We start from the raw sequence: 13,706 nt of genomic DNA, 5'->3' as shown, positions 1-13,706 counted from the left end.
GTCTGTTTAGGAGGACTCGGGCGACAATCTTGCCAGCTACAGAGAGCAGCGAGATCCCACGGTAGTTGCCACAGTCTGACTGGTCTCCCTTGTTTTTATAAATATTGACAATGGAGGCATCTTTAAGAGCTTGGGGATTTCCTCCTTTTTCCCACATATTCTCCGGGAAAGAGTGGAGATGGCTGGTAAGCAGGGGTCCTCCTGCTTTATACACCTTGGCTGGGATTCCATCAGGCCCTGAGGCTTTGTTATTTTTCATCTGTTTGATGGCAGTAGCTACCTCATCCAGGGATGGAGGATAGCTGAGGTGTGTCAGCTCTGGATGCTGAGGGACTTGCTGGGTAGTCTGGACATCCACATTGGTGTTTCGGTTGAGCAATGAATGGTAGTGCTCTTTCTAGCGCTGAAGGAGGCCATCATCATCTTTAATTATGAGGTTACCTTCAGATGAGCGGAGGGGGGCTGCTCCATGAGTGACTGGCCCATAAAATGTTTTAGTGGAAATGAAAAACTCGCACATCTTGTGCTGATCTGCAAGTTTTTGTGCTTCACATGCTTTATTTTTAAGCCAGTCGTTCTTTAGATTGCAAAGTTGCCGCTGAGCTGCTGCTTTCTTCTTGTGGAAGGTGTCAGCTTTGGTCTGAGACTGAGGGTTGTTCTGCCAGTCAGTAAAAGCAGCACATTTACCATCGATGAGTACTGTACATACTTTGATTGCCGGGTCATTGTCATCAAACCACTCCTGGTGTATTCTTTTGATCTGGCCGAGGATCTCTCTGCAGGTTTTTGTCATTACAGTATTAAGAGTATCCCATTCGGCACTGGGATTCACGTTGTTTGCTGTTGGGTTGTTTATAAGCCCATGTTCAAGCTGCTCTCTGAAAGCATGTGCTGCTGCTGGATACTCCAGACGCTTAGTATTAAAACCTCTTCTGGAGGCTTGCTGCCTTTGCCGTTTTGGGGTGACGTGAAGTGAGAGCTTGTATCTGACAAGTCGATGATCAGTGTCACAGTGGTCTAACCCAGGTATGGCACGGGTGATGAGGACATCTCGGCGATCTCTTTCTCTGACAGTGATGTAGTCAATGAGATGCCAGTGTTTGGATCGTGGGTGTTGCCACGAACCCTTGAACTTATCGGCCTGCCTAAACAAGGTAATGGTGATAGCGAGGTTGTGTGCAGCACACTTGCTGAGGAGGAGTAGGCCATTGGAATTACACCTGCCTAGTCCATTTCTCCCTATGGTTCCCTGCCAACTCTGGCATTGAAGTCGCCAAGGAGCACAATCTTGTCTTCTCTGGGGATAGAGGTTAGCACTCTGTCGAGGTTGGCGTATAAGGCCTCCTTGATGTCATCCTCTGCATCCAGTGTTGGGGTGATGCACTGATGAAGAAGGCACGACGTGAGTGATTCGGTGGGACTCGAAGCGTCATGAGGTGCTCATTAATCCGAATGGGCATTTCAGTTAGCCTGTGTAGGATGAGTTGGCAGATGGCAAAGCCAACTTCATAAATGCGGTTTCTCTCCACAGCAGGATTACCCTTCCAGAAGGTGTAGCCAGACCCCAGTTCTGTGAGACGGCCCTCATCTGGGAGCCAGGACTCACTGATGGCTGCTATGTCAATGTTATACCAAGCCAGCTCTTTTGCCACAAGGGCAGTTCTTCTTTCAGGATGCACATTTGTGCCAGTATCCAGAAGGGTCCTGAGATTCTATGCAGCGACCATAAGATATTGTATGGATTATTTTTGTTTGGATCTGTGATTTTCGTTGTGTTTTTGACCGTATAAGGATGACCTTACTGGGTGTGGTTGCCTAGTCAGGTTGGATTTTTAGGCAGGCTATGTTTAGGGCACCTTTTCTAGCCCCCTCCCCATGTGGGGTGAGCAGAGTGGCTCCCCGAACGGGTTGCTCAGTCGCACAGACAGGACCGGATTGCACTGCTGCCTAGATCCCAGTGCATAAACGGCCATCTTATCTGTGCCACCCATGTGCAGAGTTGTGACTAGAGACTCCTGGCAGTCATCTCTGCCTGTACCCGTCGCCACTCCTCCGTCGCCATCGGACTTTTCGGAGTATAAGGGTTTTGATGTTTTTTTTTTTGTTTTTTTTTTTTTTTACGCGGATTAGCCCACCCGGGCACAGGTCACTGACCCACATCAGGTCCTGGGGGTGAAAATGTAAGAATAATAGTAGTAGTATCTGTAGTAGTAATAATAATACTAATACTAATAATAATAATAATAATAATAATAATAATAATAATAATAATAATAATTCATAGTAAATAAAATTTTTAATAAAAATACAAAAATTACAAATTAAATAATAAAATAATAATGATAATAATAGCAATAACAACACTGTAATAATAATAATAATAAAGAACCATAAAGAAATTCAAAAAATACAATAAAAATATCATTATAGTGAGAAACAATATATGTACTGTATGTTGTGTTGTCAAAGTAAGAGAAACAATTGAAACCTGCAATTGTGTGTAAATGAGGCAGAAAGTCAGATCAGCAACCTGGGACTTGGTCACAATTTTCGTGATGTCATATGGCAGCAGGGTTTACCATTAGACAATACATTATGCTTCCAATATCTTTACAGTGTACTTACATTGTAGCATATGAATTTTGAGATTATTGTAGCAGATGAATCTTGATGAATCTTAAGTTGAAAGACAACGGTGAGCCACTTAAACTTACTTTACTGTAGTGTCACTTATACTCCTTCATTTAGTTTCACTTATATTTATCTGTGCAGTTACACCTAAAACTAGCATTTATTTCTTGGTTCAATCACTGTCGGAATTGAGGATGCGAGGTGGCAGATCTAGGGCTACTACCAGATCTGACTCTGAAGTGTAGGGTAAGTGAGGCAGATACACAGACCCTTGTCTAACTAATGGGAGTTTCCGACTTGTGGAAGTCTGACTTAGGGGGGTTCTTACTGTACTAATGGACGAGTTGACGGTCGGAGATTTTTAGTAAGATGGCAGGTCAATGGGTAATAATATTTTTAGATAAATTGAGCCAAAAAGGGTAAAAAATAAGGGTTAAAGTAGCTAAAAAGTCACGTGACTGCGAAAAGCTCTGTGATTAGTTGTGACATCACATACTAGTGTGAGCCACAGACCGGGAATCAGCCAGCTGTGGAATATGTGTTGTTACCTACATAAATACAGGATTTGTGGCCATACACAATGTTCAAGTAAAGGACAAAGTGTCGTTGGTGCTTCGTGCCAATGTGCAAGAGTACCGACAATTTCTCACCAGGCAAAATATTCATCACAGTCCCGAAAGACAAGAAGATAAGAAAGAGATGGTGGCTTGCTGCTCAACGGTACTTCCCCATGTCAGAATACTGCATGTACTGTTGTGAAGATCATTTTGATGTGAGTATTAAGTTGATATATACAGGCATACCTTATTTTTAGGTTAAAATAAATTACTGCTCAAGTATCATCGTGTGTATTTACCTGCTGGGTACCAAAATGATGCAAAAGACCGAAAACTCCAACATGGAAGTTTTCATCACGGTTCTCTATTTTATGTCTGGAAATTTAAATTTTTCGTCACTGATGTCTATATTTAATGTTGTGGACGGACTAGGGACGACCATGGCCAGGAGATGGGCTTGAGATGATCAGGTGACAGATGTAATTTAACGTGCTTCATAGCTGGATGGCGGAGTTCTTGATAATACTATACAATCATAAAGCCATCTACTTTTGGTAAATTTCTTTCATCTGCCTTGATGAACCCTGGATGTAGGGACGTAGTTGTCCAACCTTTTCAGCTGATCGGCACTGTAAATAAATATTATTAGATAATTAATTGTGCTTTATTGTGCAACACAGTAATACTATTTTGAATATATAAATATTACTAAGCACAACAAACTAATTCAATGGATATTAGCTGCCCATAAAACAAATTCCATAGTACAGTGGTCCCTTGATTAACGAACACAATTCGTTCCACAGAGTCGTTCGTTAACCAAAAATTTCGTTAACCGAATCCATTGTTTCAATGGGATATTGGGAAATTGGTTCCAGCTCACAGAAAAAGTACATACAAAGAAAAAAAAATGCAGTAAAGTGCACTTACTTTGAGGTGTGTATGTAGAAGGTTCCTGGTTATGATGATGAAGGGAATTAGAAGTGGGGGTGGAGGAGAATGGAGAAGAGAAGGAAGTGGGGATGAAGGAGAAATCACCTTTCAGGGGACCCATGCTTGATGCAGTAATTTCACCAATAAAATTTTAAGTTCACTAGGTGTAATTCAAGATTATATTATTTAAATCAACACTGCACTGCGCTATATATAATCAATATGTTAACTAAATTTCAGAATGACCAATAATTTTAATGTGAAAATGCAAAAATATTAAAGAGCACAACTTTCTTGATATTTACTCCACTGGAAACGAATGTAAACATAGAACAGATTACTGAATTGGCAGACTAGCCCATCAACTGATCAGCTGCTCACAACAAAACATGTTTTTCGTAAGGATTTTGTTAATCGAAGTTTTGTTCGTTAACCGAATTGAAGATCCTTATGGGAGGTAATTCGTTAACCAAAATTTCGTTAATCGAACCGTTCGTTAACCGAGGGACCACTGTATAAATATTCCAAACAATATTGGTATTATTTTGGTTTTGGTCCTTTGGGAAACCTTAAGATCCTATCTATGGGATTAAGTACTTTAAACAACAAGACACATTATCTCCATAGGGATTTCTGTCGCAAAACATTTTTCGGTCGCTTAAGAAAATACAGATCATATGTTCGGTTAGGTTAGAGTATGATGAGTTATAAGGTTAGCTTAACATACATCAGTAAGGGGTGGGTAGTAACTCAAAACTAGTGATTTCCGATAGAAATTAAGGTCTAAATCATTCGTAACACACCGCAAACAATCAGAAAAAAATTCCCATAAGTCTGCTTGTCTAAGTACAGGGATGACCAATACTTAAAATTTACCCAATACTGTATAGCCTATCTCAAATCTAATCATCCGAATACTCATGGTAGTTAAAGTAAAATTTTACCCATTAATTAATATAAATGGTGATAAATCCCAGTGGTTCATTACTGAAACATGAAAACAATAACAGCACTATGTTGTCATGTCATCAGGCATTCTCAAAACAAAGTCCAGACAATGTCATTACAGGTACTGTACTTCTAAATTTACTCGTATCTTCATCTAGTACAGTACTGATATACTCTGTAAATGCACTGAAAAAAAAAAAGAGAAAGTCTACCAGGTAAGAGTACATGACAGCTGAGCTCGTGTTAGCATGGGAGTTTTTTATGTCCAAAAGAACATAAGAATGGAGGAAACTGCAGCGGGCCTATTGGCCCATACTGGGCAGTCCCATTTACACCCAACACCTATCGCACATATATCCATCCCACCTATGTTTGAAGCTGCTCATCACTGCACATTTCTTCACTTACGAAATGTCCATGACTTAGACAATAAAAAAAAACACCCGTAAAACTTACCTGAACGTGGCATTTGGGGTCTGAAGAGGCCATCCTTTCTACTACCTCCGACTGCAGCGGTGAGTTTGATAGAGAGCGTCGTCTGCAGGGTAAGGTGTGACGTCATTGTAAATGGAGGCCCTGTTACTAGAGAAATAAACTTATCTCGACAGCAGGACTTTAAACTTTTATTACAAATTATATATACCGTATCACTCTACGAACGTGGCAGTGTATTTCTTGTGTTTACCCAGAACTGTCAACTCGTCCATTCTTGGGAATAGATGTGGTCCTCTACTTGCCACCTTCCTCCCCCAGTCGGTGCTCAGTCTATGTGTTGACACTGGGCAGCTCACATTACTCTCATGTTTTGATTGTTGTGTTTCATACCATGGTGTTCACAATGTTTTCCAAAAAAATGATTGATGGATTGCCCAGAATCATGTAGTACAAAACATGGTAAGTATATAGAACTAACCAATGAGTGAAATTGATTGAAAAAATTATGAAAACACCAGATTTTCACTGTTATATTATAGTGGACACTGTTGTAGTTTGTGCAAATAAGTAAAAAATTTGATTATTTTAAAAATAAACGTTACTTAACATTTGTGGGTAAGAAAAACAGACCTAACCAACCTAACCAAACAAACCTACCCAACCTTACCTAACTTCCTAACTGGGGGCTCTGCCTCCCGGACCCCCCCCCCCCAGTATATTAAACAGAAAGAACTTACTATGATATGGTGAAATTTGAGGCATTTTTTGGATGTGAGATGATACGGCTGCATCAGGGCTATGCACCGCAGGCACCGGAGTGATTTACTGTGTTAGTGGATGACACAATAAATGATTATCATATCAGAACTCACTGATGAAAATAATGTAAGAAAATAAACAGTCTCTATGTAAAGGAACAATGCTGTGATCTTTAAACAATTGAAGGGTCTCGTCTTTACCCCTAAATTCACAAATTACGTCCATGTAAGATCGGTGACAACCTTCACATAACATGCTGAAAAACAAACTGCCCCGGGTGCAGTTCCGGGCTTCATTACCTCCCAGAAGACAAACTAATGCGCGCCTAATTATCTATGAAATGAACAATTTTCACAATAAATGATTATCATATCAGAACTCACTGATGAAAATATAGTAAGAAAATAAACAGTAATAAAAATAACTCACTCATGGGTTAGTCCTATATATTAACCCAAAACACTAACATGAAAGTGGAACTAGTGATGATGTGTTTGTTGGAGCATCAAAAGAGGGTTAAGTGTCTGTGATGACCAATGATATGTAGTGTACAGTCTCACACAGAAGTTCGTTAACTCTCCCAGCAAGCTATTGCTGCACTGCCTGCTTCAGATGTTTGAAACTGTCTCAGTACCAACCAGAACATGAAACTGATAAGAATGAATCTAAAGGTTCAAAGTAACAGACTCAAGTTCATACATCTGAAGCAGGCAGTGCAGCAATAACTGGCTGGGAGAGTTAACAAACTTTTGGGTGAGACTGTACAATACTCAATTCCCTGCATAATGTCCAAGGTTTTGACTCATTGGGCATACAGTGCCACTTTATAATAATGGGTTCTAGATCAATTTTACATGTTCAATTTCTTTACATTTTAGAGCAAAATAATTCTAAACATATATCACAAATATTTCAATTGTTGTTTTCGAACAATGATCTGTTTAATGCTTATCATTGCTTCTGAGTAAAAATAAATTTTGCCATTTTATATAACTGCGTAATTTCAGTGGTTTAATTTTATTTTAAGGCATATACTATATTGTTTCTGCAGAATTTACAACCATATTACATGCCAAAGATTATTTTGCAAAAGAAAAACAAAACAGATTTAACTCTTTTATTTATACCAATTCTTGGGAAAAATTGATAAGAGAATGTGCTTGGTCCCGACCTATTCTATAATAATTGATAATTTACTGTACACACACACACTCGTATTTATATTGCCTTTAGTCAGAAATCAAGTTGATCAGGGAAGAACAGAACAAATGTGTTTTGTGATATTTCTCAGTGGTACTCACCTAGCAAGTGAGTGGCCCTGGGTTAAGTGAAACTGCAAGCAAACTTCTTTAGTCAAATTGCTTCTGTTTGCCAAGCAGTCATTGGGAACCTGGATATTAATCAACTGAAGGATCGTGCTCTCAGGTAAGTGTTAGCCAGTGCAGTGACAAGTTGTCTGGTTCCCTTGGTCCCCCTGGATCATATAGTTGGTTGTTGTGTTAGCTGCAGCTTCTACATTTTGAAGAAATTCATACCTAAGTTTGCCTTGGGGCTGACTATCCATGAACATCAAGGGCAACCATTCACATATATCAGCAAGTGACTGAATGCCCAAGATGTCAGATGGTCATGGAATCGTAGTGGACATAGCTGGACGAGTGTTTGTACTAACATGCTCTAATTCAACCTCCTGCCTCTAAAGGGCAACTTTTGCATCTAATCTTTATCATTTTAGGACAATGAATATGAGGGGGAGAGATGGGTTATCATAAGATCAACTTCCAGGCTAAGGCATGATGGACTGCACCCCAAATTTAATGCATGCACAGTAATATGGGCTACTCAATGGAGGGCATCAGCTAGTTCAAAAAATTTCATGTATTAGTTTATACAGGTATCTGTACAACCATATCTGCCAGTTTGTATAACAATAGTAAGAATGAGGTAATTAAAGATCATTTCAACATTAGAAGTGGAAAAGTAGAGGATAGAGTTCTGAGATAGCCGGCAACTTTCACCACATACACTACTGTATTTCTTTATATACTATACTGGACTGTACTGTACATTCCTCCTTATCTGAGGCTATTAGGGGCCAGGGTCACATGTATACTGTAGTACTACAGTACTAGGAAATGTGAGGAATAAATAAAAATTATACTAATAAATAAAATAAAGGAAAAAATATCACCTTGCCTGTTGGCAACAGTTTCACTACACATAGGAGACTGGAGCGGCTGACATTGCCAACGCTGCTCCCTCTTCCTCCCACGATCTGTGTGCTAACTAGTGTGCATAAGATATGTTTATTCCCTTTATGTTTTTGACCTTATGATAATAATTTCTCTTATTAATTTTTTTTTGCAAAGTCTGTATGAACTATTGTGTGCCTGTAAATTGGTTTACTTCACTAATAAACAGTGTTAACCTTTTCAGTCATACATCCTAGACATATGAGATATGTTTTGATTTCACCTGCCCCATTTCAAATATCTTGGAGCGGCCATGAACTATAAAGTGATACCAAATTTCACTAGCAGATAATAATTCACCTTCCAAAATTTAACAGCAGCTCAGTTACCCTACAAATACGTACAATGATGGAAGGACATCTATCAAAACACGCATCTGGCAGCCAGGAGAGTGATGCCTATGCATGTGGTAGATACAAACATATATCTAAATGTTATTAAGCAGCAACATGTGAAGAAAATGATGCAACTGTGATGGAAAGTACAGATATAGAGGAATATGATGATGATGAAGCTTAACCAAGTTTAGCATGAGTCTAAACACAATCTGTCAGCGGAGAGAGATGTCAGGAAGATATTGTAGCCGAAACTATCACAACACAAACGAACTATTAAGGGACTGCAGTGACTAACCAAGACTTCTTTTTTCTTCATTGATGTTTTAAGGGTCTTAACATTATGTTCAATTAATTCATACAGCCAATTTTTTCTCCAAAAAACTTTAGGCTGGAGGAAGCAAGAATAGACTAAGTTTAGGACTGAAAAGATTAATGCCTAATTTGGGTGTTCGTCCACCAGAAAAAAAATAAAAAAAAATAAAAAAAAATAAATAAATATTAAAAAATTAAAAGAAATGTGCACCCTGAAACCTGTTCATTTTCTCTTAAAAATATCACCAAAGTATGTAATTTAAGTACTGTATTGAAAAAAAAAATAAAAATAAAAGGTCTAATCCTAAATGCCCCAGCATCACACTCCCATTTTCTATTAGATATATTATAAGAATTATAATACAACCTATTGTACAAGTTTTCAGATTTTTTTTTTTCAAATAACAAAAACAAACGACATTGCAACACTCAAGTAGGTGGTGCATGGTGGTTGAGAGAAGGGCCCAGCAGATAGCAGTGTTCACTTGACCCCAACTCCTCAGGCAGTGAGGTGCAACTCAACCTACCACACCATGCTCACTCCTGCTGTTTTTACAGAAGCAGACATGCCTAAGGCTTGAAAGTAGATTTTGTGTAGGCATCAGCTTTTGGCAGCCACTGTAGAACTCAAGAAACAGCACAGAAACTGGCAGACAAGTGATGATGCTGGCAGTATTTCACCCTTACCACCTGGCACACCTGCTCCTACACCTTCAACAACACCTACTGTTACTGTTATGGAGACAATAACACACAGCAAATACATACGTCAACAACTGTTTGCTGGCAAGTTTCCACCGCCACATGTGGAAGATGATGACATAATTATTGTCATGAAGTCCGAGATGCAGAACCTCCTGTTTCACCAACAGTGCAAGTACTGTGGTGCTGATGTACAGCTGTTGACCAAGGCTTGCACCTTTGTCACCACCTTGACTGCTGTCTGTCCTGAATGTAAAATGACATGGAGCATGGGACCAAGTGCCAGTACGTAGCAATTATTTTTTAATATAAATTAAATCCTAAAATCCCATAAGACTTATGTTTACTTCTAAAGATTACCGTTAATTTACAACAAACTGAGGTATAATGACAGGTATCACACTATAACCATGCGTCTGTAAAAATTTGCCTGTAACTCAAAACTAAAGTTACTGTTATTTGAATTTCAACTACAAGTATAATAATTTTCATTCAAATTTAAAAAAAATAATAAATGAGTGTACTGTATGTGGTAATGACGGGAACATTCTGGTGAAGGATATTTTTGATATTTCAATTAGATATGGAACAGCAAATTTTGTTTCTTTTTTATGCAAAAAGTATACTGTACGTATTACAAATAATCTATTATAATTCTACACTACTCCTTTGTTTTTTCATTAATGTGCTCCAAACACGGTCCTTGTAATAAGGATACGTATAACTACAATTTGGTCGAGTGAATTTTAATATTTCTTGTTTGGTTAGAGAAAAAATTTAATTATGGGAACACAGTAAAACAAAAAATATATACAGTATATTTTTTCTCAAAAACTATTTGGTAGTTTTCATTCATACTTAATGAATCTTTGATTTATAAGATCCCAAACAACATACAGGGTATTTAAAAATCAGACACATCCATAAAAATTGAGTTGCACTGACAAGAGTAAATAGTGGACGAACCCTTTAACCGGTGGTCGAGTTTATGTACTTTACATAGGATGACACTTTGTGTCGTATGTTTAAGTAGCATATGTAGTTGCTCACTTGGCTATATCAGCAGTTTTACACAAAGAATATAATAAAAAAAAAAACAAAAAAAACAGAAAAGACTCAGTGTACGCATCTGAACTTAAATAACTTCCAGTTTAAGATAAAACAGAATGTTAGAAGCTCCACAGTGTTAAGGTCTCACCACTAATCCTTTGTTGCTTTTATGATCTACTCTACTCTCAATAGTTCTTCTTTACTGTGCTCATCTACTTTTACTTGTTGGTTGAAATTTATTTTTACTTGGCAACTTTTTCTCCAAATGTCAATTTGTAAATCCCCCAAAATTTTATTAATATTACAAGCACCAATAAAACAGGAGAAAATAGTTTTTTTTTAATATTGTCTTCTATGAAACTTATAAAAATGTGATGATAAAATCCAGAGAACACCCAGCGTTTATGAAAGGCTGGAAGTATTTTCTAAAAATGTTAACTTGGTTTTTATTACTACAATAGAAATACTATACTAATTTGATTTTGAAAAATGTTGAATATTTTTAAAGAGGATAGGAAACATGTTTATTTTTAATTACCCTTTTTTAATCTTTATGAATGTTCTTGCCAATACTTCACAAAATACAAATGGACAAGTGCCACAGTGGTGCATTATATAATCTGGAAAATTGAGAATAAAGCTATCACATTTACAAGAGAAAAATAGGTAAGTGCATCATAATTTAAGTGAGCACTCCAATGCCCATGTATCCTGAGGTGGCATGTTCTGAGGCCTGTAATGAGTTATCCAATTCATAACTTATAACCAAGTAACCATCTTGATGATTATCTTGGTGAGTATCTGTCTGCCACCACAGATCAATCCTGGATCCTGAGACTATTCAGACAAGGAAACCTATCACTTCACTCACACTGTATATAGTGTACCAATATTTTTCCAGGTAAAATGGCTTACAAACATCCTTTAAATTATATCTAAAAAGAACAATGGCCAGCAAGTAACCCTTCCATAACATTAAAAAAGATACTTATGCATTGGGAGGCGAGAATATTGTACCTTACACTGAAATACATGAGGTCATACAGTGGTCATATCATAACCCACTTCAGTATTCTATGCTACAGTTCCCACATCCCACTACTGTACAGCATTAGCTTACACAGTAGCGAGCTTCCCTGACCAAAAAATTATTCTTATAAAGATAAATGAAAAGGATGATGTGATTACAAAAAAATTCTAAGTTTTCCTCTATTTATAAACCATACCAGTACATTAGATTACTTAAAAAAAAAACCTTTAGTTTACTGACTTTTTGGGGAAATCTCTTTATTTTGGTGATAAAATCCTAACACAATTGTTAATTACAACCATTTAAATGCACAGTATACAGTATATACTGTACTGTTTTTCACTGTAATGCCCTCACTTTTAAAATAATGAAATGTTCAACTCTTCTAAATAACAAAAAATATAAGCCAAAATTTTTTTTAAACCAACGACTACATTCATTAATACTATAATTCCTCAAGTATAATCATTACCACAATTCACTGGTTATCTAGAGGATGAGGAGAGGGCTTATGTCCAGGAGTCTGCTTCTGTATGACACAATTATTTGTACTAGACATCTCTTCCATGGGGGTTGACTGTTGCTCATTAATCTCACCTTCTTTAGTGTCTTCTTTCTCATCTGCTGGCTCTGAGTCAGTTGGTGAGCCATCACACAACTGTGGCAATTTCTCACAGTCTGTCATCTTCAAGCAATGTGTTGGAGCTATTCTCATAGCCTGTTGGAGAAGGTGTAAGAGGAAACATTAACAAACCAAATGTCAGCTATGGAGTCTTGATAATATCATAATAACAATGCTTTTCTTCTACTCTCCAAAACCATTTCCTCCTATTTTGTTTTCCTTAATCACCCCCAAGCAAAAGTGGAAGAGGAAGAAAGATAATATATATATATATATATATATATATATATATATATATACCTAAACCCCGACTTACGACTATACGACTTACGTCCAATGACCGTACTTACGACTGCGACCGCCGTGACCAAAAATTTTTTCAAATGACGCGCGCATTTTCTATACCGAAACGTTTCCGTCCCGGGCGAGAGGGAGGGGTGGCTTGGGTCGCCTCGTGGCTGCACTCACTCAGTGGAGCGCTTTGTTTGTAATTGGCTATCGTATCCTATACTGATCGCGCTGTGAACTTTCGTTATTATTGTATTTAATTGACTTTATAATGACTGGAAAGCGTAAAAGTGAGAGTGCTGGTGGTACTCCAAGGAAAAGGAGACAGGCAATTACTTTTGAGATGAAACTGAAGATAATAACACAGTATGAGAATGGAAAAACAGTAGCAACAATCTCACGCGACCTAGGTTTCTCACACTCGACTATATCCACTATTCTGAAGGACAAGGAACGTATTCGTGAAGTAGTGAAAGGAACAACACCTATAAAGGGAACTATAATAACAAAGAAAAGACAAGGTCCTATCCACGATATGGAAAAATTATTGGTGATATGGATAGAAGACCAGATACAGAAGCGTGTACCCTTAAGTGTTCTAACCATACAGGCTAAAGCAAGAAGCCTGTTCCAAAGCCTGAAGGAGCAGGCAGGAGATGAATGTGATCAAACCTTTACAGGAAGTCAAGGGTGGTTTGATAGATTTAAAAAACGCTACAGTCTACACAGTGTTAAGGTGAGTGGAGAGGCAGCTAGTGCCGATGTTGGTGCTGCCGAAGCTTTTAAGGAGGAGTTAGATGATGTGATTGTGGAAGGGAATTATTTGCCAGAGCAAATATTCAATGTGGA

The 13,706-nt window shown here is 37.9% G+C and overlaps 1 protein-coding gene and 1 long non-coding RNA gene across 8 annotated transcripts in view; both read right to left on the bottom strand.

The window, feature by feature from the left end:
• Nucleotides 1-3,771: 3,771 nt before the first annotated feature.
• LOC121874543 lies at nucleotides 3,772-6,057 on the bottom strand. The gene is made up of 3 exons (XR_006090442.1): nucleotides 5,755-6,057; nucleotides 5,526-5,607; nucleotides 3,772-3,817 (listed from the first exon to the last, which is right to left on the bottom strand). It is a non-coding gene; the product is annotated as an uncharacterized LOC121874543 (long non-coding RNA).
• A 4,726-nt stretch (nucleotides 6,058-10,783) lies between these two features.
• The window catches only part of LOC121874541 (ubiquitin carboxyl-terminal hydrolase 20-like), a 43,622-nt gene continuing 40,699 nt past the window's right edge, over nucleotides 10,784-13,706 (bottom strand). For all 7 annotated transcript variants that reach the window (XM_042378716.1, XM_042378714.1, XM_042378715.1 and 4 more), the window contains one exon: nucleotides 10,784-12,665. In XM_042378716.1, the coding sequence (XP_042234650.1) occupies nucleotides 12,426-12,665 (240 nt within the window). In that variant the 3' untranslated portion in view covers nucleotides 10,784-12,425. The remainder of the gene's footprint in view (nucleotides 12,666-13,706) is intronic.

This window comes from Homarus americanus, unplaced genomic scaffold (genome assembly GCF_018991925.1).
Source record: "Homarus americanus isolate GMGI-L3 unplaced genomic scaffold, GMGI_Hamer_2.0 scaffold34360, whole genome shotgun sequence".
Lineage (NCBI taxonomy): Eukaryota > Metazoa > Arthropoda > Malacostraca > Decapoda > Nephropidae > Homarus > Homarus americanus.
The sequence above is the reverse complement of the archived record's forward strand: the minus strand, read 5'-3'. Positions and strand labels throughout refer to the sequence as shown.